This window comes from Temnothorax curvispinosus, unplaced genomic scaffold (genome assembly GCF_003070985.1).
Source record: "Temnothorax curvispinosus isolate PA1 unplaced genomic scaffold, ASM307098v1 QBEX01010107.1, whole genome shotgun sequence".
In the NCBI taxonomy this organism is placed as follows: domain Eukaryota; kingdom Metazoa; phylum Arthropoda; class Insecta; order Hymenoptera; family Formicidae; genus Temnothorax; species Temnothorax curvispinosus.
In genome coordinates, this window is record NW_020219887.1 from 142,995 (window position 1) to 170,448 (window position 27,454).

Sequence of the window (27,454 nt, forward strand, 5' to 3'; positions counted from 1 at the left end):
TCCCTTTTGATCCGGCTTTGCGCCCGAACGGGTAAAAAGTCGTGACAGTGCATCGTGCGTAAAACGGAAAGTACCTCTATATTATATATGTGCACAACGTGTTCTAACCTATAATAGCTAATTCTAACGTACATATACATATCTTCAAGTTATCTCTCGTACGAGGGCGAATCAAAGGGACGTCCTCGACCATCTCTCGCCGGCGTCGCGTCCTTTTACGACCGACGGGCCGTCGCGCGCACAAGACACCCGCGAACGTGGTACACGATCTCCCACGGACGGGCGCGGTCTTCTAAATGTATATCGTCGCGATCACGTCGCGATCGTGGCACGATGGCACTAGCGGATCAGCGGAAAGAGACCTATATTATTGTCGCATTATTGATATGCACAACGTGTCCTAACCTAGCTTCTAACGTATACGTATACATACTTTCAAATAGGTTATCTCTCGTACGAGGGCGAATCAAAGGCACGTCCTTGACCATCTCTCGCCGGCGTCGCGTTTTTTCACGAGCGACGGGCCGTCGCGCACACGAGACACCCGCGAACGCGGTTCACGATCTCCCACGGACGGGCGCGGTCCGCGGTCTTCTAAAATGTATATCGTACGTCACGATCGTGGCACGATGGCACGAGCAGAAGCGGAAAGAGACCGCGAACTTGCGCGCGCTTCTATGGCGCATGCTATCGAAGTTATATAATTCCGGCAGTAATTGAAATTACGTTATATAATATTTATATAATATCAACGCAATCGTTGTTGTATAACACGCATATATTGCAGTTGTATAATTGTGCATTTATTATAACATATGAATAACGGAGTAATATAATAGTTTTATAACCTAGTTATATAACAATAATAAAGTAAAGTTATATAACTGTTATGCTACTACAGTATAACACTTGTTATATAATCTGTTACTCCCAGGTTATATATCAATTATATTTGGTGTTTGCCCAGTGAACACAGTAATATAGTAGCAATGCAACGGCAATGTAACCAAATATAACAGGTTATATCAACCAGAGTGTTACATGTAACTTACATGTAAGTTACAATTTCCGACTCAGCAATATAACATGTTACATAACGTGTTATTTAACTATTACGTAACAGTTACACCAACTGTTGTACTAGCTGTAATAATGAGCGTAAAAAATATTATTTTTTTTCGAGATTTTATTACAATTTTATAACTAAATTTGTTTCTTAAAATGCAGTCTATAATTATAAATATTTTCTCGTATTTAAAAAACACTTACCTTGGTGGGATTCGAACTCGGGTCCTCTGGATCGTGAGCCAACTGCCTTACGTGGTAGGCTACTTCTTAATTTGATGTAAGTGTTATATATAGTCTACATATGTCACAACCAGCGCAAATATATAATTTTTCAAAAATCATCTTAAGAAACAAATTAAGTTTAAAAAGAGTATATAGCTGCACAAATTTTTAATATTGACATTATATCTATTATATGTACATAGAAGCAGTACGTAAATGCATTCTACTAAATTGGTACATGTAATGGTAATATGCATCATGATGATTAATTACGTTATTTACCGATATGGATGGATGATTATATAAATTGATCATATAAATTATAAATATCTTGTAAATTATTAATAATTATTAATTATAAATTATGTATTTTGTAAATTATAATTTTTGCCTTAAGGCAAACTAAAGGGCCTCTGCACAATATTAAACCTTTCAAACAAAATATATATATTTAAAAACAATTAAAAATTTATGATGAAAAGCGCAGATTATTATTAGCTCTAGCAAAATAAAACGATGCAGGGTTTAAAAGCCCGGGCACCCACATAGAAAAACGTGAGCAGTAAGCAAATCAACAGTTATATTGTATATGTTATTCCGTTACACTCCATTAATATTACCAGAATATTACTAGTTATACTAACATTGATCCAAGCGTGTTACGTAACAATTACACAATTTTTGTTACATAACTGTAACGTAAAAAAAATGTACAACAGTTATATTACCTGCATATAACAAATGTTAAATTGCATGTTTCTTCCATGTTATGTAGCCCTTATATATCACAAGAATAACATTGTGATATTACATGTAACTTCCATGTTATATTGCCGTTATGAAATGTGTTCACTGGGTAGATACAGCAGGAGCCCTATTATTCTCAAATCGTTTTCATGAAACTTGCATGCGAAATTCGATGCTTTTCAAATAGAAAGTCGCATACGAAAATCATTAAAACAGGCTCGAGGATATGGTCCCAGGTCCATTGAGACCGACATATAGTTGACAAACTAATTAAAAATTATTTATAATTATTTTTTTCAATCGTTTGAAAATCATTTGGAGAAATTTGGAAAAAACTTTTTAGAGTTTGGAAAACCATACAATAGTTGAAAATTAATTAAAATCAATTTTAAGCCAATAGTTGGCAGACATATTGTCTAATGCATTATGCGTTACGCAAAAGTTTGTGCTCCAGCTTTTAATTTGTTAATTTTTCAATAAAAATGCTAAAGTATTATACAAAATTAATTATACGAATGGAGCGATTGAATATCTCAATAGAGCAAGCAAGGAATAATTATTCTACTAAAAATTAATATTGGTTAAAGGGTTTGGTTAAACTCTTTGAGACATAGTTATAAACAATAGAGTTGTTATATTATGTTTGAATACTTCCGTTGGCGGCCAAGCCATATATAATTACAATAGGCAGCCAATAGACAGCCAAGTGGCTGTGTCGTCACTTGTAAAATAATTAATTTGTTAATTTTCTAGTAATTATGCAATAAATTATTAAAGTAATAAAGAGCAATCAAGGAGCAATTATTTTATGCTGGATTTAGTTGCACAAAGTTATTAGAAATATGTTTTTGAAGGTTAACCTTCAATTGGCGGTCCAAAATCACACCCAACTTTAAGGGTTTTTTTTTGGATGATGGTTAACCTTCAATTAATGGTTAATCCTTAAAAATGACGGTATAAACCCTAAAAATATGAACCTTCAAATGAAAGTAACACCCAAAGAGAATAAACCCCACATTTAAATGTTTTCAATTTGCTTCCGCCGATAATGCATACCCGCAAAAGAAAACATCACCACACACTAAGCAAAGTTTATATACATATATATATATATATATATATATATATATATATATATAACATATATATAATAAGGTTTCATTTCGTGTGCCAATTATTTCCACCAATTATCTCAGAAAGTAGGGGAGACCGGGGCTAAACCGTCAACGAAGTTGAACCGTCAAATCAAATATCTCGGAACCTGTATATTGTGCGAACTCGGTATTAACATTGTAAACGCTGCTTATGGTACCCATGTGACCAACGGAGTTTCGGTAGGTTACCTGCCGTGTTATGATTTTTACGAGGGCAAACGTGTTTTTGGAAGGTGAAAGTTACATTTTCTGCGCGTGGAAATTTTGTAATATCTGCAATAATATTTGCTCTCCAAATCTCGAGGTACGTGATTATAAAGAGTAATGCATGTTGAACACGAATCCAGTGTAGTTTTTTCATTATCGTTGATGTCTAATATTTCGTGGGCGATCAAACTTGAAACTTGTGTTTGGGGCTAATCCGTCAGTAAGCAGTCCGGGTGCATGTCTAAGGCATTTCCGGGCATTTCCAGGCTCACTGCATATGGAATATGGATGAGACGGGAATTACAACCGTTCAGACACCGAATAGAGTCATCGGACGTCGAGGAGTGAAACAAGTCGGGCGAGTGACTTATGCGGAAAGAGGAACCTTCGTAACTATTTTTTAATAATGTTTCACATAAAAATTTTAAATAAATTTTTATATTTTTCTTTTAAAAAACAATTATTAAAATGTATCTTATCATTTTTCAGGATTAAATGTACGTATATCTATTAAAAATGCAGTGTGACGGTTAAACCCCGGCATTTTTGAGATTTCAATTTTTCCACCGTTGTCGTCTTTGCTCTATACCGGTTAAACAAAGCGACGTAGACAAAAATTTTCTATATAAATTTTGTAGCTAAAGGTTCACTCTTTACAGTGGTATTTCACATTTAACTAAAATTATTTATTTTGTTGTTAAAAATCGGCACCAAAAAAAAACTGACGGTATAGCCCCGGTCTCCTTTATTGGTTTATTGGAAAAGTGTGTTTTAGATAAAAGTTTAAAGGTTCGAAAGGGGCCAATAGACGATCTTATTGGATTTTGGATCCAGGGCCTGTATTGAGCCCAATATAGGGGCTAAGTCAAATTTTTTAAACGAAAACCCCTATTTTGTATTGTACCATCTTTCTCTATTAATTAATTTGAACAACTTTTGTTTGAAAAAATTTTTTTATTTGCCTAATACTTTTTGAGATATTCAAGAAAAACTTGGTAACTTTTTCAATATTTAGCTTATGATATCTTGATAATTGTTTGCCAGAGGAAAAAGTGGTACAGAGGACTTTTTGACTTGATTTTGTCTTAAGAATATGCTGTTGCAATAGCACTCCAATTTTTTTAAATATTTGTAAACACTCCAAGAAGAAGCATATACAAATATTTAAAAAAAATTGGAGTATACTATTGCAACACCACATTTTTGAAATAAAATTAAGTTAAAAAGTTCCCTGTACCACTTTTTTCTCTGGCAAACAATTATCAAGATATCACAAGCTAAATATTGAAAAAGTTACCAAGTTTTCCTTGAATATCTCAAAAAGTATTAAGCAAATAAAAGAATTTTTCAAGCAAAAGTTGTTCAAATTAATTAATAGAAAAAGATGGTACAATAAAAAATAGGGGCTTTTATTTAAAAAATTTGACTTAAGCTCTATTGGGCTCAATACAGGCCCTGTATCCAAAATCCAATAAGATCGTCTATTGGCCCCCTTCAAACCTTTCATCTTTTATCTGAAACACTTTTCCAATAAATTAAGCCGTCAATTGACACTTAACAAAGATTAACACAATAACATTTAAACGACACTCAACAATAAAGGGATCATGGCGACACTGATTAAATCGACATAGAACATTAAAGGTTAACACCCTGTTAACACCAAACCAACATCGAACGATGAGGATCAATCTCCAATCTACATTAAACATTGAGGCTTAATCCCCAACTTACATTTATCATTGAGAATAAACTCCCAATATACACTTATCATTGAGGATTAAACCCACAACTTACCTAAACCTTAATGGTCAACATTTAATTTACACCTAAATTTAAGTGTTGACACTTAACTTTGATGGCAAACACTAAACTTACGCCTAAATTTGAGTGTTAACTCTTGGGCGTAAGTTTAGTGTTAACACTCAAATTCGAGTGTTAACCATCAAAGTTGAGTGTATTTTTTTATAAGGGCGTCGCATAATATTTAATCTTAGCTCACTTACTCTTCGTCTTTTTCTTATTGTCCCCTTAGAAAGAGACAGATAAAATAAATAAAAAATATATATTTTTGATTTATTTTATGTTTATTTTTATTTTTTATTTTTTTCATTTATTTTTTTTTTCATTCACTATATGATTTAATTGTCACATGCTATCCGTTAAGTTCCCCAATTTATAATATTCCATTTAAAAAAAAGTAATTCAATAATAAAAATAGGTGAAAATGCAATTAAAAAATAGAAAATATTTGAATTTCCTCTTTATCTACAGATCGAAATTTCAGGATTGCTGTCTATAAATTTATCAAATTTTTTGATAGCCATCGGTAGAGTTTATCTTATTTAAAAAAAATTATTTAAAAAAAAAAAATAAAAAAAAATTCCTTAAAAAATCGAAGTTATTGAAATCCCATTTTCATCAATGGCTTCAAAATTTCGAAACCAAGTCTAGAATTTGTGAGATTTTTTTGAAACAAATTAAAACGGTCGCATTAAGAAAAAAAATTATCTTTTACTTAAATCCTAAAAAAAATAGTCATATCGTCCATTAAGAATTTTTTCGATATTTTCTTCGAAAAATACAGTAAAAAACAAAAAAAAAGTTAGGGAAGACCGGGGCAAACTTGACACGATTTTTTCAAAGACAATTTTCAACAATTAATTAAAATTTTCAAGCAAATTCAATGGTACACATTTAAAGACTGTTCCTTCAGGTACAAAATTACTTTAAAAAGTGTTGTTGTACGTCGCTTAGTTTTGACTCCAGGAAAGGAAAAGACTTTGACGTAAAGACAAATTTTCAAATTGAAAAATGCCGGGGCAAACTCGACACTTTGCCTGATCGATATAATTTGATCTGGGACTTATTTTTTATTGTCTAAAACTAAAAATACATTGTTTATCGTGTATTTAGAAAGTACAAAAATTCGGAATTAAGTAAAACATTCATTGGAAATAATGAGAACAAAAATTGTTGAATTTTTAATTATTTTCATCTAAACTCATGTCTGAAAAACAATTTATGTAAGTAAATTCGCGATCGGACGTGCGCACACATTTGTCATGAGCCACAACTTTTTTAACATTTTTAACTTGCTGCCTTCGCGCATATACTTTCTACGCGAAACAAGGTGCCACATGGATTTACAACTTTCCACGCGTGGAAAGCCCACGCTCTATATTTTGAAAGCACATCACTATGTATCTAGTTTAATAATAGTGAACCCCTCCGCAGGGAGCGGAACCCACTACCTCCACGCATATAGTTTCCACGCAAAACGAGGTGCCCCATGGGTTTACAACTTTCCAAGCGTGGAAAGCCTACACATGTATTTTGAAGACACACTATGTGTCTAGTTTAACAATAGTGGAGCCCCCCGCAAGGAGACGGAACCTACTGCCTCCACGCATACATTTTTCACGCGAGACGAGTTGTCACATGGGTTTACAACATTTCTGATTTTCTGAAGTTTTGCCAATGATGTTTATGTTATTACTTTGGCAGGTATGACTTTATGGTTGTTTACATTACTTGAGAGCTGTTTTGGTTTGTAATATACTAGAGTTGTAGTTCGCTCACAAAAAGAGCTGTGTGCAAACATGTTTCTCAGATAAGCATTTAAAATGATTGTACAATAATACATAGGACATAAAAAAAAGTGATGTGAAAAAATATTTAAAAAGTTGCTAAACTTTGGAGTCGCAAAACATTTTTTTGGTATATGTCTTTTTTATCTAAAAAAAACCTATTTACAAAGTTTGACCTGAATCTGAGCATCGACGTTTTCGGAAGTTTCACCCACTTACATATAGGTTTGCAAGAGTAAAGCTCGATGAAAAATTACTTTTCACTATCAAAAACGCTTATGTCGCTCTAAAAATTACACCATAACTCAGAATGTCATCAAATTCTATTGATAATACTGGCACATAAAGACGCATTTACAGTAGGAAAGGTAAGTTTCTACGATAGATTTAAATTGGTAAAAAGCCTAGTGTCAAGTTTGCCCCGGTTTTCTTTACCTCATTTTTTACAATATTTTTTTTTTTTTTTAAGTTACAGGCATTTGAAATTTTAAACTGCATTTTTTTAATCCATAACTTAAGTATGGGTAGAGATAAAAATCGGTAACGTGACAAAGTCACGTCCTCCGCCCAGACGGTTGCTCGGCCGAGGGGAAGGTCGGGGATGGCGCCTCGGCCCGAGTAGGGGAGGGTTACTCGCGCTAATTATCTTCTAGTTAAATTTCGTAGTAACAACAGGCGGTGCCGGAGTATGAGATCGAGGACGATGTGAATGTAAGGACCGGAGTGTCGCAACGTGGGAAGGAAGGACACTGAGGGGACGCTGGAGTGAGCGGTTGACCGGCGGGCGGGTCACGCGGGCCCCGCCGCCAAGGCGCATGGCAGGTCTCGCCCAGCACATCCCTGGCCCCGCCGCAGCATAAAAAAGGGGTGCGTCACCGCTACCGCGGAGCGAGAGGACGCCCCGGACGCCTTGCCCCGGCGGTACTTGGGGCACCGAGCAGGATAGCCACGACCTGGCCAGCCGGGCTAACACTGAGATAGGCCCATACACAGGACAGCCAGTTGAAATTGCCGCGGGTAAGCAGCGGATACGAGCGGTGCCGCGAGCAGGGCGGCACACGCGACAGATCGGCGGGGCAGAAAATTGCGAGCCTGGGGCTGCATGCGCGGGCCCAGCGTGGTCCCGCCGGGCCGGCCGTTCATCACTGTCGAATCAGCTGCAGGCGAGGAGCCATCCCGAGAGAAGTGTCCCGATGCCGTCGAGCAGTAGCGAGCAGCGATTTTGTAAGATCTCCACTCCGGTACTGCCGCGATATTAAGAGCTCCATCTCGGCCACGGCCCCGTACAATTGAATGCAAGTATCGATTAAATTACCGTGTCGATCCGTCGGATTAACCTCTGCAAGTGATTACTGGCTCCCGTTGCGGTGGATGCCGGTTAGATTATCGTGGCGTTTAATTGAGATCGCGGGCGCAGGGCTGGCTGAAATCGTACCCGGGAAGTTCATTGTAAGGTCCTCCTCAAAAACCGCGCGGCCGACAGTCAATTCGTTTATCGTATCGTGTTGCGTATTCGTGTATGTTACTCGTCGTGGATAGAAACGTGCCGCAGGCGGTGCGTTTCGGGAGATATCGCGTGAGGCTTAGTGCGTTGTTCACGCCCGCGCTTATTGTATCGTGTTGCGTTGTCGGGAATATCGCGTATTCGGGAATATTGTCGTTGCGGTGGACATAGGCAATGTCCACACCGAGAGCCTCGCGGATATTTTGCGTCGTGTCGTGCGAGCAAGTATTGTCGCGCTCGCTCGAAAAGGATCGTATAATTCCGTATTCGGGAAAATTGCTATTACGTAGCGTTGGGCTTTGTGAATTCGCGTTGTATGTACCGTACGGTGCTGGTGAGAATCACCGCATATTCAGATTTATACGGGGTGTCGAGATTGATAATTGTTGCGTGCTCAGATTGATGGGATTGCTCGCGTTCGTTTGTACATCGCTTAGTTCGAGATTACCTCTACGGATTGAGATTATTGCGTATTCGCGTTCACACGGATCGGAATTGCCGGACTCGCTTGGGAGTCTCGCAGGTATTTCACGCCGCCGTTCGGGCGGACATCGTCGTACTCGCTCGAAAGGGGAGACTTGCGGACATAAGATCACCACGTGCTCCGCGCGTGCATTAGCTACCGATTCAGTTACCGCGCTCATACTAACATCAAAATTGCCTTTGATCTACCGTTGGATTTCCACCATATTATGCTTATCATTTCTCTGAAATATATCTTTGTTACTGTTTAATTTGTGTTGATTGCGCTACGCCCCTCCTCGCTCCTCCTCGAAAGAACGTTACCAACGCCCTGAGCTCACGTCCGGGTGGCGGATATTGAGACCGGAAGTTAAGTTAGGAAACGTGGTGCGCGTAATCGCACCTGGCGTCCATCAGGATTGTCGGGAGAAATCTGTCGCGAGTATTGGTGAGTTATTAGCTATTACGAGTTAATTTGCGGCCGCGCCCCTTCGGTTAGCGAGACCGAAGGAAATCGGGTCGCAAATCTAAAAAAAATTATGAGAACTGCTTTCATTTAGTATAAAAACATAAAAAATTTTTCGCCAAATCAAAAATGGTCGAGAAAAATCCTCGGTGATTTGACATGGAATGCTCCATATATATATATATATCTATATATATAAGGGAGACCGGGGCGAAGTCGACCCTATTTTTTCGGTGCCAATTTTTAACAACAAAATAAATCATTTTAGTGAAACATAGTATACCATTGTAAAGAGTAAACACTTGGCTACAAAATTTTTTGCTCTAAGTCGCTTTGTTCAATCGGTATAGAGTAAAAACAACAAAGGTGCAAAAATTGAAATTTCAAAATTCCCGGGGCGGAGTCGTCACTTTATTCTCGGACTGGATTTTAAATAAAAATACATAATTTTGATTATAAAAAATAATAGGACATTTTATTCATTGTTTTTAAGTAAAAAAATGGAAAGCAAAAAATAATTTCAAGAAAATCAATTTTCTTTTTTGCTATCAGTGTCACTGAAACAGTCAAAGCATGTAGAAACAGAGTCTGACAAGCGCACGCACTCGCTGTGTGCCTTACGCCTGCACGAAATGCACTGTTTTTCATCGGCTCTGTTTTCTATTATCTCCGAGCATACGCAGCACATATTATTTAGCTTTCTTGACTTCGTTTTTCGTCCACTGCTCGTCAAAGGCTGCGGTTCTGATTGCGTAGCATTTTTTTTTGGGGCCGGCATCTCTTTCTCGGCGTAGTGGTAATGGTCGATTTTGTCGTTCTCTTCCTTGTAGCAGATTTCTCATCTTTCTTCCGCTTCGACTCCGCCTGCTCAGTCGCCAATTCCTTCATTTAAGGCGAGTCAGTAAGGACGGCGGTCGTTCTTCGTTTTCGTTTTTTAAGAGTCTGCCTCGGAGCGGCTTTAGGAAACGCTCAAATACTTTTAACTTTTGTTATGCACCGGGGGTAGGAGATACCCCAGCGTATTTTCAAACGCGTTTTTCTAATACGTTTTTCTAATACAACGCGAGTCGGGACCTGTGCTGCCATCTACCTGTAGTCTAGGAATAACACTTCAAGATCCTATACATAGTTTTGCCCGCCCGGCTTTAGTCTGCTCTTGGCAGTGATGAAAAGTTGAAAAACGCGTGACTTCATATAGCAAAATAAATACTTTTTTCAACTCCGCTATAAACTAATATTTTTCCTTAAAAGTGTAGTATTTCAAGAAAGTTATCCCGCAAAAATTATTAAAAAATATTAAAAATTGAATTTTTATGCATTTTTTAGTGAAAAGTCCATTTTTCGGTTTTTTTAGTTAACATATCATTTATAATTCTTTTATGTTGCAAAATATTAATGAAACCTATTAGACTTTATTTTGGAAGCTTTGAACAATAGCCAGCAATTTTGTTTGAGGCAAAATAACGAATTGTACGTCTGTAATAAACGTTTTAAGTGACTGGGGTATGACATACCCCCTGTGCATAATACGTAATTTCGAAGAAGTGTGCATAACAAAGGTTAAGTATTCTAGCGTACCATTTTCCTGCAGTTGAAAAATACAATGACGCATTTGCAACGGAAAATAGAGTAAAACCACCGGGACGAGTCCGCCCCGGTGGCTTGATCACGACTTCGCTCTGAACAGAAGTTTTAGGCCGCGTTTACAGTATTAATGGCAAGTCCACACAACATACAGATTTCGAGATAATTGCAAAAACAACTCTGTTCCGGGGCCGACTTCGCCCTGGTCTCCTCTATAATAAACATGTAAACAATAGAAAATGGAGTGTAAAATTCTACCGCAAAACCTCCGCGTGGCGCACTCTGGAATCGTAAAAACATTTTATCGGCTAATAACGGAAGTAAAAGTATCCATAATGGAATACCGTTAGTCACTAGAAGCCACCATATTGGATCCGCCATTGTAAATTTCGCGACTTCACGTTCATCACCAGCAACCCGAAAAACCCTCTATAAAAAAGATTTTGTTACAAAATCGAATGGGAATATCAATCTTAATAAATATTTTTCACAAAAACTGATAATATTGGGTATTTAAGTGCCGTCATATTAGATCCACCATTATAAGTTTCTTAAATTTGACTTCGGATTTATAGTCATCGACCCAAAAAACATAGGTGTATCAAGTTTAATGCAAATGCGTTGAAAATTGGCAGAACTATTGGTAATTATGCATATTAAGACCCCACTCGCCAATGACCTTGACCTTGATATATGTTGTCAAGGTCATGACCCTGAGTAACCTTGACCTTGAAAAAAGTGGCGGTCACGATCCGTTCAAAAATTACGAAGCATTAAAGTTTTTGCTTTGCAAAATTAGTTGTATATCGCCACAAATATTCACACAGATGATCGACTAACTATCTTGTAAATGACTAATATATATGTGGAAATAGTACATGTACGAACAAAGGAAAGCCTTTTAAAGCAGTAAATGGAAATTTTAAAAAAGTGGAAAACCAACGCATGTACTTTGAAGGCACACTATGTGTCTAGTTTAACAATAGTGGAGCCCTCCGCTGTCAAGGTCAAGGTCATTGGTGAGTGGGGTCTTAATATGCATAATTACCGAACTATTAATGATGCTCATATACAAATTATTATATCAGTTGTGGCAATTTTTTTTGCTTATATATGAGTCATTACTAGTACGAAGTAACATTTACTTTGTCAAAACAGTAAAGACTGATTATACACCATTGACCAAATGATCAATGTTCCATTTTATTATTGTCCATTCACCTTAATACGTTTTATCGCGATAAATATTACCACATGCTTTATCGAATTGATACGACATGCGGAATGACGGAAGTTTTAGGTTCGAACTCCATTTGAGTTAATATTTTTCGCAATGAATTATTTACACAGAAATTTAAAATAAGGATATACATATAAATATCAAAATTAAAATTTAAAAGGACTAAAACCTATGGTCAAAAAGTCTTAACGATTAATTTGACTAAAACCAACGGTTGTATTGTCATGACGATTATAATGATAACCAGTAGCGTCGATTAAGTCTTTACAGCAGTAATTATTATTTTGTAATAGTATAAATAATTATTGTTTTGACATTTCAGTATTCCCTGCGGGCATTCTACAACCGCTTTTTTACTCTCAACACTTTCCCAAATCCTTGAATTATGGCGGCATCGGTGTAGTAATCGGTCATGAAATCACCCATGGTTTCGACGATAAGGGTCGTCAATTCGACAAAGACGGCAATCTAATGCAATGGTGGAACAATGCTACTATTAAGGCATTTCGTAAAAGAGCGCAGTGCATCGTGGACCAGTACTCTAGATATAAATTGCAGGAAGTGAATCTATACATCAACGGTAGGATGACTCAAGGAGAGAATATTGCCGATAACGGTGGTCTCAAGCAGGCTTTCAGGGTAATTAAAAAAAAACTACGCTATTTGCAAGTCAATGTCCTAGAAACACCAAAAGTTTCAAAGAGAACCAAGCTATTCTACATATTGTATGTTTGGCGCTCACCAAACTGTAGATAGATGCATGTATCATACTCATTAGTTTAGTCTCGTTCTTACTCGTTGTACATAGTAGTCTTCGCATATCTAGTATTAAGTATTTCGGTGACTCGCGCGAAACGTCGGCGGATCGCGATCGACGCGGAATCGATATTTGCGCGACTCACCAATCGGTGCTGCCCTCGCTCACCCCACGAGGGCACCCGCCTGAAGAACAAGTACTTGCTCGCGACACTGTTCCAGCGCCGCGGGCACTCAGCACTCATCGTTACGACGTCTCGGAGCACAGAGGCTTTCGCTAATATTCGGAGTCGCGAGATCACCAGCCCGCTCCCTGATAGTGCGATCGCCTACTTTCTCGGACTGCTTGTTTGCTGCCTTTATCTGCTTCCTCCTGCTTGCTTGCTGCCTGCCTTGACTTGCTTGCTGCCTGCCTTGCATTTGACTTGCTTGCTGCCCTGCTTGCGCTGCTGCACGCGCCCGATCGTGACCGAGAGACGAAGCATCCAGGAGTCGACGGCACAACGAACGGTGAGTCGCATTTGCTTAACTTAATTCGCTTTGGGGAGACTTTACACACACCCTCTGGTCCTTCGAGCTTCGCTTTATCGCAAATCCGGGTACGGCTCTACCGCCCCCCGAGCATCTGGTTCTTCGAGCCGGATAGTCATATCTTCGCGATTAGTCTATTGCCGCCGCCCTTTCGCGTGTCCTTTCATTGTTCTAAGTCACCGAATCTTGTGTTCTGTAACGCGTAGTGCAATAGCGCGTGGCCTTGCGGGTCTCGCAGGATCTCCCGTTTCGCAACGCTCGCTTCGCGAAGGGAATACTCGCGTAGCATCGCGCAATCGGCCATTAGCCATCGGTAATTTACGCGAATTCGCTGATTATTTGTTCTCGCATCAACAAGGTGCAATAACGCTCGGCGTGCTGACAACTCGTGTTTCGCGCGGTATTTCTCGTGCAACGCTCGCTTCACAACGGGAATACGCGCGCGAACATCGTTCGTCATAGCACGGGCCGCAGCCGTTAGTCGCTTTAAAATCGATTTCGCGCTCGACGCGGTAATTAGTCGCCATATAATTGGCTAGATCGTAACCAAATTATTTGGTCGAATATCCGAGTATTCCGGGCCAGCGATACTTCGCATCATAGACAACGGCCGTGGCCTTCGATCACGGGCCGGTCACGTGCGCATTGTTTTTCCGTATAGTCTCGGGCATCGCTCGTGTTTTCGTCGTTGCGAGGTGACGTATAGCCCGACCCAACACTTGTTTTATCCCGACATTCGTGATCCGTGCGAGAGTACCATCGCTCGAGAATATTATTGTCGTCGATCGAGAATATTTGCCTTTCGAGTTTCTGCGACGCGTGTCCTGACGTCCGCGAGTCGGATCGCATCTTTGTTTATCGCGCTAATCCGGCGGCTGGTGTTCTCCACGTTCAACTCGAGGAATATTACCGAGAATATTCCCTCGTGACTTTGCGCGAGCATCGAACGGAGCAGTCCGTTATCCCTCACCTTGGCGACCTGACTTTCGTGTTTGTTTTCGCCGGGTTTTGATATTGTTGGTTCGAGTTGCCATCGCCTCCGATTACCTATTCGCCGTCCTTCCTTTGCTCTTAGCTTCGTCTGTCTGTTGTGGATGACCCCTTTGTTACATCATGTCGAAAAACGCATATGCTCGTCGCAAAGTATGCAATCGGCGTATGCGAGAAATACACGACCTCTCCCTACAAGCCGCGACCGACGCGGCAATCCGAGCGACTTTCCTCGCTCGCTACTCGAGCGTAGCGAAGATCGCGGACGATTTTGAGGTCACCCATCTGAAGGTCATCCAAGAAGCGGCGGACTTTGATGTCGAGGACGAAATCCGAGCCAGTTTTGATAAGATGCATTACGCCGTAAAAAGTCGCTATCATCATGAAACGGGCGCGCCACTCGGAGGCGCGCCGGCACCGCCCTCGTGTCAGGCCTCGGTGGTCAAGTTGCCTAAGATCCCGCTACCGCAGTTTTCCGGCGACCTCACGTTGTGGCCTTCCTTCATCGCGTTGTTCAACGCGTCGATACACAACCAGCAGATTTCCGCGATAGAGAAATACCAGTATCTGCTAGCCTCGCTCAAAGGGGAACCACTCAACGTGGTGAAAAACCTGCCGTTTTCCGAGGAGTACTATCTGATCGCTTACGACTCGCTGGTAGATCAATACCGGAATAAGAGAAAGTTAGCGGACCATCTCTTGAATTCGATAATCGAGGCAGAGCCATTGAAGGCGGAGTCGGCCGAGGCTCTTCACCACTTATTAGATACGTTTACCGAGAACAGGCGCGCGCTCGCATTGATGAAGTTCCCTACCGATTCATGGGACTTTATCCTACTAAAGTTTTTGTTAGACAAGCTTCCTCGTTTCCTTCGGGAAAAATTCGAGTCTGCTCACCGGGCTGAGGAGAAACCGCGATATACTCAACTCACGAAATTTCTAGCGGAACATTGTCAGGTTCTCGAGGCCGTCGCGGGCCCGTCCTCCAAAACCAAGTCCACGCCGGTCTCTTCGTTCGTGACTAACACGGCCGATTGCCCCGTTTGTAAAGAGCCTCACTACGTGTCGAAGTGCTCCCAGTTTTTGAAACTCTCGCCGAGAGAGAGGCAGGCTAAGGCTCGCGACTTAAATTGTGCCTCAATTGCCTGCGCTCAGGGCATGGCATGAAAAATTGTCTTTCCGCATGGACATGTCGGTCCAAAGCATCATACGCTTCTGCATTACGAGCAGAGCTCCAATACTACTCCTAAGACCGAACCCATTAGCGCGACTCCTGCCGAACCGGACGCCGTACCCGCTCCTCAGTAGGAGGATGCGCCGATTGTAACAATGACTAGCCTAGCCAATAGAATCGTCCTCCTGTCCACCGTACGAGCCGAGGCGATAGACGCGCGTGGCAATGTGTTCCCCGTACGCATATTGCTGGACAGCGCGAGTCAGGCCAATTTCATTACCGAGGGCTGCCTTCGGAAGGGCGGCTTTCGTCGCACCAAACACAGTGCAACTGTGTTGGCGATAAACGAAGCTAGGGCGGCCACGACGAGGGGCCTCACCTCCCTCGTGATCCGCGCGCGCGGTCGCGACGACACTCGGTTCCCGATAGAGGCTACGGTCCTCTCGCGCATAACCTCGCCGCTGTCTAATGACAAGGTGGAGGTCCAATCGTGGAAACACTTGAAGGGATTGCCGCTCGCGGATCCCGAATATTACGTGCCCGGCAGTGTTGACATCCTCTTAGGGGCGGACTCGTTTGTGTCGATACTACGGGATGGCCGTCGTAAGGGGGAAAAAGGAGAACCCGACGCCTTCAATTCAGTCTTCGGATGGGTCCTGACGGGCGCGGTATCCCCGTCAGTCCAAGCAACACCCCTGCTGTCAGTCGCGACTACGCTCGAGTCGATCGAGACATCAGTGGGTCGCTTTTGGCAATTGGAGGAGGTGCCGGAGGACGCTTCTTGTTCGGACGAGGATCGACGCTGCAAGGAGATTTTCGCCCAGACCACGTATCGTGACCCCTCGGGTCGTTTCGTGGTCTCGTACTCGTTCGTGTCGGATCCTCCTACATTCGTCGGCTCGCTCTCCATAGCGGTTAGTCGTCTCCGCGCACTAGAACGTCGATTTAAATCTGATCCGGAGTTCAGAGTTGGTTACAATAGTTTCATGCAGGACTATCTCGATAGCGGACACATGGAGATAATTCGCAATCCATTCTCGTCGGATGGCCACATTTATTATTTACCGCACCACGGTGTATATAAACTCGATAGCACTACCACTAAGTTGCGGGTAGTGTTTAACGCGTCCTCGCGCTGCCCGAACGGTCTGTCGATCAACGACACTCTGCTCAGCGGTCCGAAGCTGCAGCAAGACTTGCTCGCCATCCTGCTTAGGTTCCGCGCCAAAGCGATCGCTCTAACCGCGGACGTGAAGCAGATGTTTCGCCAGATTTGGATAAGCCCGGAGCAATGCGACTACCAACGTATCGTCTGGCGCTTCTCGGAGTCGGATCCCATCCTCGACTATCTCCTCAAAACCGTTACGTTCGGCTTTACCGCCTCCCCGTTCTTGGCGATCTATTGTTTGCTCCAGTTAGCTCATCAATACCGCGAGAAATATCCTCTAGCGTTCGCAGCCCTACTCGAGGCGCTGTATGTGGATGACGTCGTGACTAGCGTTCGTACGGTGGAACAGGCTCGTGCACTCCGCGACCAATTGCTATCGCTTTTCCGAAGCGCCGGCTTCGAGCTTAGAAAGTGGTCGAGCAGCCATCCTGCCGCGCTGGAGGGCCTCGACACGCATTTATGTAGCCAATCAATGTTAGATTTCGAGTCAAGCGAGGATCAATCTCAGAAGATATTGGGCCTTCGGTGGCACTCACAATCTGATAGTTTCGGGTTTCAAGTCAACGCGTTGGATCGTGAGTGCACCAAACGCACTATATTATCGGAAGTAGCGCGCATCTTCGACCCCTTGGGTTCTCTGGCCCCACTCACCTTTACCGCGAAGTGCTTAATTCAGCGTCTGTGGACCCTTAAATTAGATTGGGATGAGGAGCCACCGATGGACATTCGTCGCAGTTGGAACCGTTTCCAGACGGAGCTCGGCGTGTTATTCTCCCTTCGCGTTCCTCGCGCGTTTAACTCGTGCCATGTAGTTTGTTGCGAGCTCCACGGGTTCTGCGATGCCAGCAAGCTGGGGTACGGAGCCGTGATTTATCTGCGAATCGTTACGCGCGACGGCGTCGTGGTCCGCTTACTGTGCGCCAAGTCTAAGGTCGCCCCGTTTCGCCCCCTCACCATTCCCCGTCTGGAGCTCTGCGCGGCTCTGCTCTTGTCCAAATTAATCGCGTACGTCCGGCGCATCCTCCACGGACACATTGACATTGACGACGAGTATGCTTGGACGGATTCCGAGGTCGCCCGGGCCTGGATCCGCTCAGCACCACAACGGTGGAAGACTTTTGTTAGAAATCGCGTTGCCCTCATTCAGGACAACGTGCCGGTCTCAGCTTGGGGCCACGTCGACACGGAGTCCAATCCGGCGGATCATTGCTCCCGAGGACTTTACCCTCGTGATCTGGTGGCCAGTTCGATGTGGTGGGCGGGCCCTGAGTGGCTTGTTCGCTTCGAACCCCGAGTTGAACCTTCCCACAGTTCGGAAACCCCTCCGACCGAGGAGGAGAAAATCGTATCGCTCGTGGCGCTCGATCCGCCTGACGCGGTACATTCATTGCTAGAAAGATTCTCTTTAATCGAGAAAATTTGTCGAATTATAGCATACATTCTTAGGTTTGTAAATCACTTCCGTGCAAAATCGGCTCCCACGACTTTGGCCATAGATCAGCTCGAACTGCATTCCGCGTTACTAGTAGTTGTAAAGAGTGTACAGGCGGATGCTTTCCGCGATGAGATCAATCGTCTTCAAAGCGGGAGAAGGCTCCCCAAGCCCCTTCTCAAGCTTGCTCCCTTCCTTGATCCTGTGGGTATTCTCAGGGTGGGCGGCAGGCTTGCTAAATCCGGATTGACATTCGAGAACAAGCACCCTGCCTTACTGCCCAGTAAACATAGGCTCACGGATCTCGTTATCGAACATGTGCACCGCACGAACCTGCACCCTGGTCGGCGCACGCTGCAATACCTGCTCACGCAACATTATTGGGTCCTCGGGGTGCATCGCGCTATCCAACGCGTACTCTCGAGATGTCATCGATGTTTCCGCGTAAATCCACCCACTTCCCAGCCTCTCATGGCGGATCTACCGGCCGATAGGGTCCGACGGGCCAAGCCATTTTCGATCAGCGGCGTTGATTTCGCGGGACCGTTCAACATAGTTACGCGACGAGCCCGGGGAGTCTCCTCCTTCAAAGTATACGCGTGCTTTTTCGTATGCTTTTCGGTTAAAACGGTGCACTTGGAAGCCGCCTTCTCGTTGTCCACGGACTCCTTTCTCGCTGCGCTGCGACGCTTTGTGGCCCGACGCGGACGCTGCTCGCTTCTCTATAGCAACTGCGGCACGAATTTTGTAGGGGCCGCGCGGGAGCTAGAAAGCCGCATGAGCCTCGCAGCGGAGCGAGAGAAGATCAAGTGGTCCTTTAATCCTCCCTCAGCGCCCCACTTCGGGGGCCTCTGGGAGGCGGGAGTCAAGACTTTTAAAACTCACCTACGGCGGACCGTGGGTGATCAAGTCCTCTCAATAGAGGAATTCACGACGGTCCTCGCGCAGGTCGAGGCCGTCTTGAATTCCAGACCCCTCTGCCCGATGAGCACCGACCCTGCCAACCTCGAAGTCCTATCACCGGGTCACTTCCTCACGATGGAACCGCTCGTCTCCGTTCCCACTCAAGATGTGACTCCGTTACCGATAAATCGTCTGAGTCGATGGCAACTCGTCCAACGAATACACCAGGACTTCTGGAAGCGCTGGCATCAGGAGTATCTCCATACGCTGCAACAGCGTCCCAAATGGTGGACTTCCGTCAACCCGCTCGGTATCGGTGCGTTGGTCTTCCTCAAGGACGCCAACATGCCTCCTCTGCGTTGGAGGCGAGGACGAGTGGAGGCGCTGCATCCGGGCAGCGACGGCGTCCCGCGTGTCGCCACGGTGCGGGTGGCGGATGGCACGATCACGCGCCCCCTAGTGAAGCTGTGCCCCCTGCCGATGGGCCCTGCTCCACAAGCGACCGATTCAGATCGCTAGTAAAATACAACTCGTTGTATTTTGGTGGGCGGTATGTTTGGCGCTCACCAAACTGTAGATAGATGCATGTATCATACTCATTAGTTTAGTCTTGTTCTTACTCGTTGTACATAGTAGTCTTCGTATATCTAGTATTAAGTATTTCGGTGACTCGCGCGAAACGTCGGCGGATCGCGATCGACGCGGAATCGATATTTGCGCGACTCACCAATCGGTGCTGCCCTTGCTCACCCCACGAGGGCACCCGCCTGAAGAACAAGTACTCGCTCGCGACACTGTTCCAGCGCCGCGGGCACTCAGCACTCATCGTTACGACGTCTCGGAGCACAGAGGCTTTCGCTAATATTCGGAGTCGCGAGATCACCAGCCCGCTCCCTGATAGTGCGATCGCCTACTTTTTCGGCCTGCTTGTTTGCTGCCTTTATCTGCTTCCTCCTGCTTGCTTGCTGCCTGCCTTGACTTGCTTGCTGCCTGCCTTGCATTTGACTTGCTTGCTGCCCTGCTTGCGCTGCTGCACGCGCCCGATCGTGACCGAGAGACGAAGCATCCAGGAGTCGACGGCACAACGAACGGTGAGTCGCATTTGCTTAACTTAATTCGCTTTGGGGAGACTTTACACACACCTCCTGGTCCTTCGAGCTTCGCTTTATCGCAAATCCGGGTACGGCTCTACCGCCCCCCGAGCATTGTACATTTTGGAAAAATTTTTAGCTGAAAGTACATTTAAAGATATAAAATTTTTAAATTTTAGTGTTGAAAGCATGTTTAATGTTAATAATAATTTCTCTTCATCAAACAGGCTTACAAGAAATGGGTTTTTATTCACGGCGAAGAACCGTTGTTGCCGGGAGTGAACCTCACGCACGATCAGTTGTTCTTTCTCAACTATGCACAAATCTGGTGTGGTTCTATGAGACCGGAAGACGCTCTTACGAAGATCCGTAGCAGTGTACATTCGCCCGGATCGGTACGAGTGCTGGGCCCTTTGTCAAACAGCGAAGACTTTGCCAAGGCTTTCGACTGTCCGTTAGACTCGCCGATGAATCCCAAGAAAAAATGCAATGTTTGGTAGTTTGTGTTTGATGATATATGAAATATATCACCTTGATATAATCAACATTTTAAATTGGGAAGAGAGAATTACGGAAGCTAAAAGTTTTCGAGCCATTCCGGAGTTAAGAACCTGTGTCCTTTGACTATTCATTTAGCGTTGAACAACGTCAAATGTTCAGTCATTATGTTGTACATATATAAATCTAATGACATTCGTATCGAACGAGATGTAAATATACACCTAGACAGCACTATGTCCAAAATCGGGACATAATACGTCTTTTTGACATCTTTTAGACGTCTTATGTCTCGCTTTTGGACAAATGTGCTGTATGGGCACGCGTTATAATATCAAAAGAGACCAAATTTAAATTTATATTTAAGAGAAGAGGTTTCTTCTAGTCCTTTACTTAAATATACGACAGATATAATCAGTATTTATTTTCCCATATCACAATATATACTTTCTGTCTTTCAACTGCTATTTCATTCAAACGTGATCACATCCCACGCAGCACATCTGAGGGACGTCTTACAGACATTTTGGGATATTTCAATAACCGTAGGACATTTTTCTCTGAGACCCAAGATGGTCTCAGATGTTTAGTGGATTTCCAGCAAATGCACAAGTGTCCGGTTATATTATCTTACAGACATCTTAGACGACGTTCAGAGAATATTTCAGGCAGATCAAGAAATATCGCAAGATGTATTAATTATTTCATACAACACAGAAATGTTGCAAGAACATTGCATAGACATTACATTTAGACATTAACATTATTTACCTTCAAATTAAAAGAATAATCCAATCTCAGCTCAAAAAATTTTTAAAAGTTGCAAAATATACATTTTGCTAAATGCGACCATTTATTTAATTACGTGCGTAAATTAGATGTAAATTTTATAACAGGGTGAGGCTGAGGCCTTGCGCGTGCTGCCAGGTTTGAAGACCCGCGGATGTTGCGATTTTACTTCGCCGGGGGCCTTTTTATATTTGCTCTAAATTGAGATTTACTTACGAGCTGGCTTTACCGTCATGCACCACCTTGATATCCTATTGGAATATCCCGGGCACAACCTACTAATACTGGGATATCCGTGGGATCGCATTTAGAAATCTGGAACAATTTGGGATATCCTCAGGATAAAGTATGCTGTGTGGGATTATTGAATATGTTGCAAATGTAAGTGATAAAAAAAAGCACAAAAGGAAAAATAGTAACTTGTGTAATGTAATAGATAATGTAATAGGCAATGCGATAGGAAGAGAATATACAGAGTGTTTCTTAAATGATGGGCAAAACTTGAGGAATGAATTCCTAGTGCTTAGAGAAGAAAAAAAAGTTATATCAACATAGGTCCAGAAATGATTAGTTCCCAGAGAACACAAAAATGTCTAAAAGAGAACTAAAATATGACAAATTTTTGATATAGTGTCTTTTTGTTAGAGCTTAAAGTCGACTAAAAGATGACTTGTGTCTCTTTTGTTCCGCACTAAATGTCGTTTTATAGCCAAAACTTATAAGATGACTAAAAGACATCTGTCGTTAGGCATCTTTTAGTCGCCTTTTAAAATAATGTTGTGGATGTTTTTGTTCTTTATATTTTATATTTTGGTTTATAAATGAAAGGTTTATGTTAATAAAACTTAAAGTTATAATTTAAAAAAAATTTTATTGCAACAAAAAAACATTTTATTATAATATAGTCACTTTTATATAGATTGCACAATAACACATCACATGTGCATCAACCCACATTGTTATATTCCATGCAATAAGCTCTATTCAATAAACACCTCCACATGATATAGCGTTGCGATTAAAAGCGAGATTGTCAGAGAAATTGCTTGGCGTCAATTTCCTTTGCAATCTCCTCTCCATTAAAAAATTTTAGGTTATGTTCCGCAAAGAAAGCAGATCAGTGATTATCTGATTTGAAATATTCTTTTAGACCTTTGATAGATCCAGGAGAACGTACTAATCAAGAACAATAATCACTAAACGCTCACTGAGCTGTTTTCTCTGCTGATAGGCCAATCAAATTATGGTTTTAAATCAAATTTGAATTCGGGCTCTTAATTTATATGCCATTTGATAGTAAATGGCACTGATAAAAACATATAAATTTTGTGGTTCGTCAACCCTGCTCGTTTTTGCAAAAAAAAACTAAAAACCATAAAAAATTGGCCCCTTTTGATCTCTTACTCGAAACGCTGCGAAAACCGTTTGAGATACAGCAAAATTGCACATAAACAATTTTGTAGACAATTAAATTTCCTATAAAAAAGTTCCGAAAGGTATTTCTCTAAAATCAATAGCTTAGGCGTGAGTGGCGCCCGAAGTCGCGCGATTGGAAAGTGACTCTTGATGAATTCACAAGTTGCTCCGGTTAGTTGTAAAATTCAATATCGGTACTTCAACATTGAATAAAAAATCCCCAAAAATTAAAGGCTTAACTAGATATAATAGGAAAGCTATTTCTGGGATCAAACATTTTTTTATTGATAAATTCGAATTATGACGGCTATGTGACAAAAATTTTTTTTTGTTCGACATCGTAACTTTGATCAATCATATCTCGGAAAGTATTAATCAAATGATTAAAAAATTTTATTTTATAGGTAATTTTATTCTCTAAATATTCAATCTCTTTATATTCCGCCGTAAGCAGTGCAACCGTTGGCCTGCTAACTTTGAATCAAGACAACATTGTACCTTTGACAGAGATTTACGGGGTGAATAATTTGTTATTATTATTAATATTAGGTATGCCTTGAAACGACTAGTTTTAAGTAGAAGATCTCACAAATATTTCAAATTTTTTCTAATTTTTTTTCTTATATTTTTGAGAAGCGAGACTTAATTCTAAAATCAATTGTGTTAAAAATAAATGGTAAAGGGTAGTCATTCTTTAAGGTATTCCTTTCATGACACCAAAGTCTTAAGAATTAACTGATTTTTTGGTACGAGAAAGTTAAAATGCATATCTTTACGCCAGAAAAAAATTAAACCACATTACCGAACATATAAAGAAGAATTATGACTTTGAAAATTCGATATTTATATGTGACGTTATCGAAAAAGTCTATTTTCCACATTTCAATGTAATAATTTGTTTATCAAATATCTTAAGATATTAAATATTGACTGCGCTACATATTCGCTAAACTCTATACTTTCGATAGTGCCGATAAAAATACAGAGTCACCAAATATTTAAACAAAATATGTATTTATGTTAAAAGTTGACTTGAAATGTGGTTTATAGATGAATATTTTTAATGGCGACTTTCAAGGAATTATTTGGCAACGCTGCAAGCTGTGCGCTCATGTCACACTTCAGTTCATCACGTACGGTTTATTATCAACTTTTATTTTCACAAATTGTCCCTTATTTTTGCCCACATTACTCCTCACTTTATGTTTCTTATCACTCATTATTATTATAAAATCTCTCTTTGATAAAAAGAAAATGTCACAATATTCTTTGATTAATGAAATTAACACTTACATTGACACTTTTGTTATCAACTTCACATTTTACAATCGGCGCCCTGAAAAGCGCAGCGTTGCCATATTGTTCTGACAGTAAAATTTACCAAAAAATGAAAAATTTCTGAATACGTAATATTATCACTTTTTTCTTATAAATAAACATAATAATTAATTATAACTTGATTTTATATAAGTTTAATGCAATATACAAGAGTTTTCTGAGGCCCTGCTTAAGCGCCTACAAAATACGGATTCCTTCACCACGCCTATATGTATCAATATTAAATAAATTGTAAACCATGCCGATTGCCTGTGTATATGCCTCGTTATAATACGGACTGCTTATTTTGGTTTTAAAATTTCTTATATTGTCGACCCTTATATCTCAGCTTTTATTTATTAAGGTTTATTACCATGTCCCGTGACATGACTAAACTAACGTTAGATATTTCGTGTCCGTCGTCCTGACAAGTTCGTTGATTCCGTCTCATTCTTTGTATTTCTTTATTTTTTCGGATGACATCTTACATGCTTTTCTACATGGCTTTGTGATATTCCTTTTCTCCTGACTATTGGGTGAATTTAATAATATAATAATGTTGTTCAAATTGACTCGATTTATAGAAAACATTTATTACAGATATCAATCTGATAGTCAATGTTGTTTTTGGACCTATGAATCCTGAAACTCGCTCAACAGGATTGGAGAGGGGGAGTAATTTAATTAATTTTCTCGCTGAAGATGACTCAATTCCGAGCCAAAACGTACGAATGTATACACAGAGAATAAAATCGGTGATTTGATCACTTACGCACTGATAACTGCGTCTGACTCTCATAGCCATCCTATTTTCAAGTCATTATTATTAACATTAGATATGCTTTGAATCGACTATGGCATAGTCGGTAAGACCGTCGCGGAGTACCCTAAACGTGCGCGCTCGCGCACGTAAGCGCGTTTTTGTAAGTTCAAACAAGTTCAGAGTTTTAATTGTTTTAACGATACAATTGAGCGCGAGCGCGCACGCCTAGGGTACTCCGCGACGCGTAGACAGTAATTACCTAAAAATTGACATATTTCCGTCAATAATCAAGATTTTGGGAAAATTCAAATACCATTTTGTTTGTCGTGAAAAGAGGAACAAATTTTCTCTAGTTTATTTTTTTATAGGATGTATAGTTTGATCGCTAGGGCAATTTAAACAAATAAATTGTTAATAACTTTTTATTGCATCGACTTACGAAAAAACTATTTACAGATTCTTGTTCTACGACCCAAGAAACATAAAAAAGCATTAACTTAAGCCATGAAACTCGATAAAAATGCTCAATCAACCTGGCGTATGGACTAATTGACTAATAAGCATGATGGAACTGTAATCTCCCCCGAATAATATTAAACAGCTAGTTATATAGACGGTTAGAATATATTAATTAGGACAATAGTTTCCGCGCCACCCATGGGGTACTATTGCTGACGCGTTTTTTTTTTTAAGTGTTTTCCCCAGTAGGCCTACTCCACTAAAAAGAAAAATAATGTGAAATTTATTAATAAACGAAAGAGCGGAAATTAAAGGAACAGTAGAGAATGATAAAGTAATCACTGCGCTCTGCGCAGAATGCATTTTATTTAGAATTACTGCGCCAATCGCAGAATGCATTTAAAACAACCTGTCTTCGAAGCGCGGATCTAGCTCGCGGCTGGCCGGGGTTCGAAGGAGGTGCGGAGAAGCAGACGGGTGGCGAGGTTAGCAAAATGAAGGCGTGTCTCGGTTAAGAGAAAATAGTTAAATTTATTCTATAACAATGACAATATACGCTCGCGACATTTACAACGGGTCAATGCGTGCGAGGCGACGTTGGTTTAGTCGCGGGCGGCGCGGGGCAACCCGCGGTATGTGCGGGGCGGAGTTGTTGCTTTTGTATTCGCGCGGATCGAATCGCGTGGTGGTAGGTATCGGCACGGGCGGCGCCGGTTTCCCGGCCGGCTCGGCCCGGTGCGCGGAAAAATGACGCGAAGCGCGGCGGCGATATGGATCGCGAAGCGTGGATAACGCGGCGGAAGCGGGTCGTCGGCCGAGGCACCCTCGGCGAGGGCAGAGAAGGCCGGAGGCGCTCTACCTTCTGGTCCAGACAGGCTTCGGATGATTTGGAGAGAGAAGCGGGTCCTTTGCCGAGACACACTCGGTGAAGACAGAGAATGCCGGGGGCGCTCTACCTTCTTATCCGGACGGCTTCGGGTGATTCGGATAGATGCGAAAAGCTGGTCGTTAGCCGAGACACACTCGGCGAAGACAGAGAATGCCGGAGGCGCTCTACCTTGCGTCGGACTGGCTTAGTGCGGGAATTCAGGATCGGTGTTGTCGGAAAGACGGATGATCGGGAATCGCGCTCTGTGCCAGCGATGCTGGGCTTATATACGCGTCGCGGCAACGTCGCGGCGTGGTGGGGGTAGCGACGGCGATCGCGAGCGCCGGGCCGGTGCGGCGGAACGATCGGGGATCGCGGCGCCCCGACGCCGTGATCGCGTTCGGCGGTCTTCGGCCGCCTTCGGCACCGCTCGGCGCGGTGAAGCGGTTGCCGCGTTAAGGAGGTTCTACAGGTACTCTCTAGTCAGTTGAGAGATGAAGAGAAAATCTTCAAATTCATCGATTCTAAGTATTCATAAAATATTTTCGTGAATTTTGATGACGTTAGAGCTTATATCATACCCATATTAGTCAAAGCGAGGAATAATTAAAAATATCGTGTAAGTGCTCCTTTGACTCTGGCGGCTTATAATGGCAGAAAATGTGGTAAAGTCGCGAACTTGACAGTTCTGCTCATATGACCGTGGTTATTTCACAATTTCACATAATTCTAGAGCGAGTACTTCTCCGTAAGCGTTCGTAAACGTTAGGTGCTTAAGTTTGAGGTGCTGTCATACTGTGGTGCTGTACTGGCTGTACACTTTTCGCGCGGGTGCAGTCGCTGCGACATTGCCAAATCTCCCTTGTTATTCGAAGCACGCTACGTGAACTGTGATATGGCCTGTTTCAATAGCCAATATCACAAAATTTTACGCGATAACCCTTGTTTTTCTCGATATTTCTGAAAAGCTTAGATTAAGATCTATAAGAGCTCCGTTTTTTGAATCTCTGGTAGGTCGCCTTTATATAATTAATATCTCGTTTCCTGTCTCCAAG

General features: G+C 42.0%; 2 protein-coding genes across 2 annotated transcripts in view; one reads left to right on the plus strand and one right to left on the minus strand.

Annotated features, from left to right (window-relative positions):
- The window catches only part of LOC112459728 (UPF0668 protein C10orf76 homolog), a 3,949-nt gene extending 3,775 nt beyond the window's left edge, over positions 1 to 174 (minus strand). Inside the window, exon 1 of the mRNA XM_025023996.1 lies at positions 133 to 174. The gene's annotated coding sequence lies outside the window, so the exon portion shown is untranslated. The remainder of the gene's footprint in view (positions 1 to 132) is intronic.
- LOC112459729 (neprilysin-1) overlaps positions 1 to 22,414 on the plus strand; it is a 143,245-nt gene extending 120,831 nt beyond the window's left edge. Inside the window, exons 7-8 of the mRNA XM_025023998.1 lie at positions 12,567 to 12,883; positions 20,517 to 22,414. Coding sequence (XP_024879766.1) covers positions 12,567 to 12,883; positions 20,517 to 20,789 — 590 coding nt within the window. The 3' untranslated portion in view covers positions 20,790 to 22,414. The remainder of the gene's footprint in view (positions 1 to 12,566; positions 12,884 to 20,516) is intronic.
- The last annotated feature ends 5,040 nt before the right edge of the window (positions 22,415 to 27,454 follow it).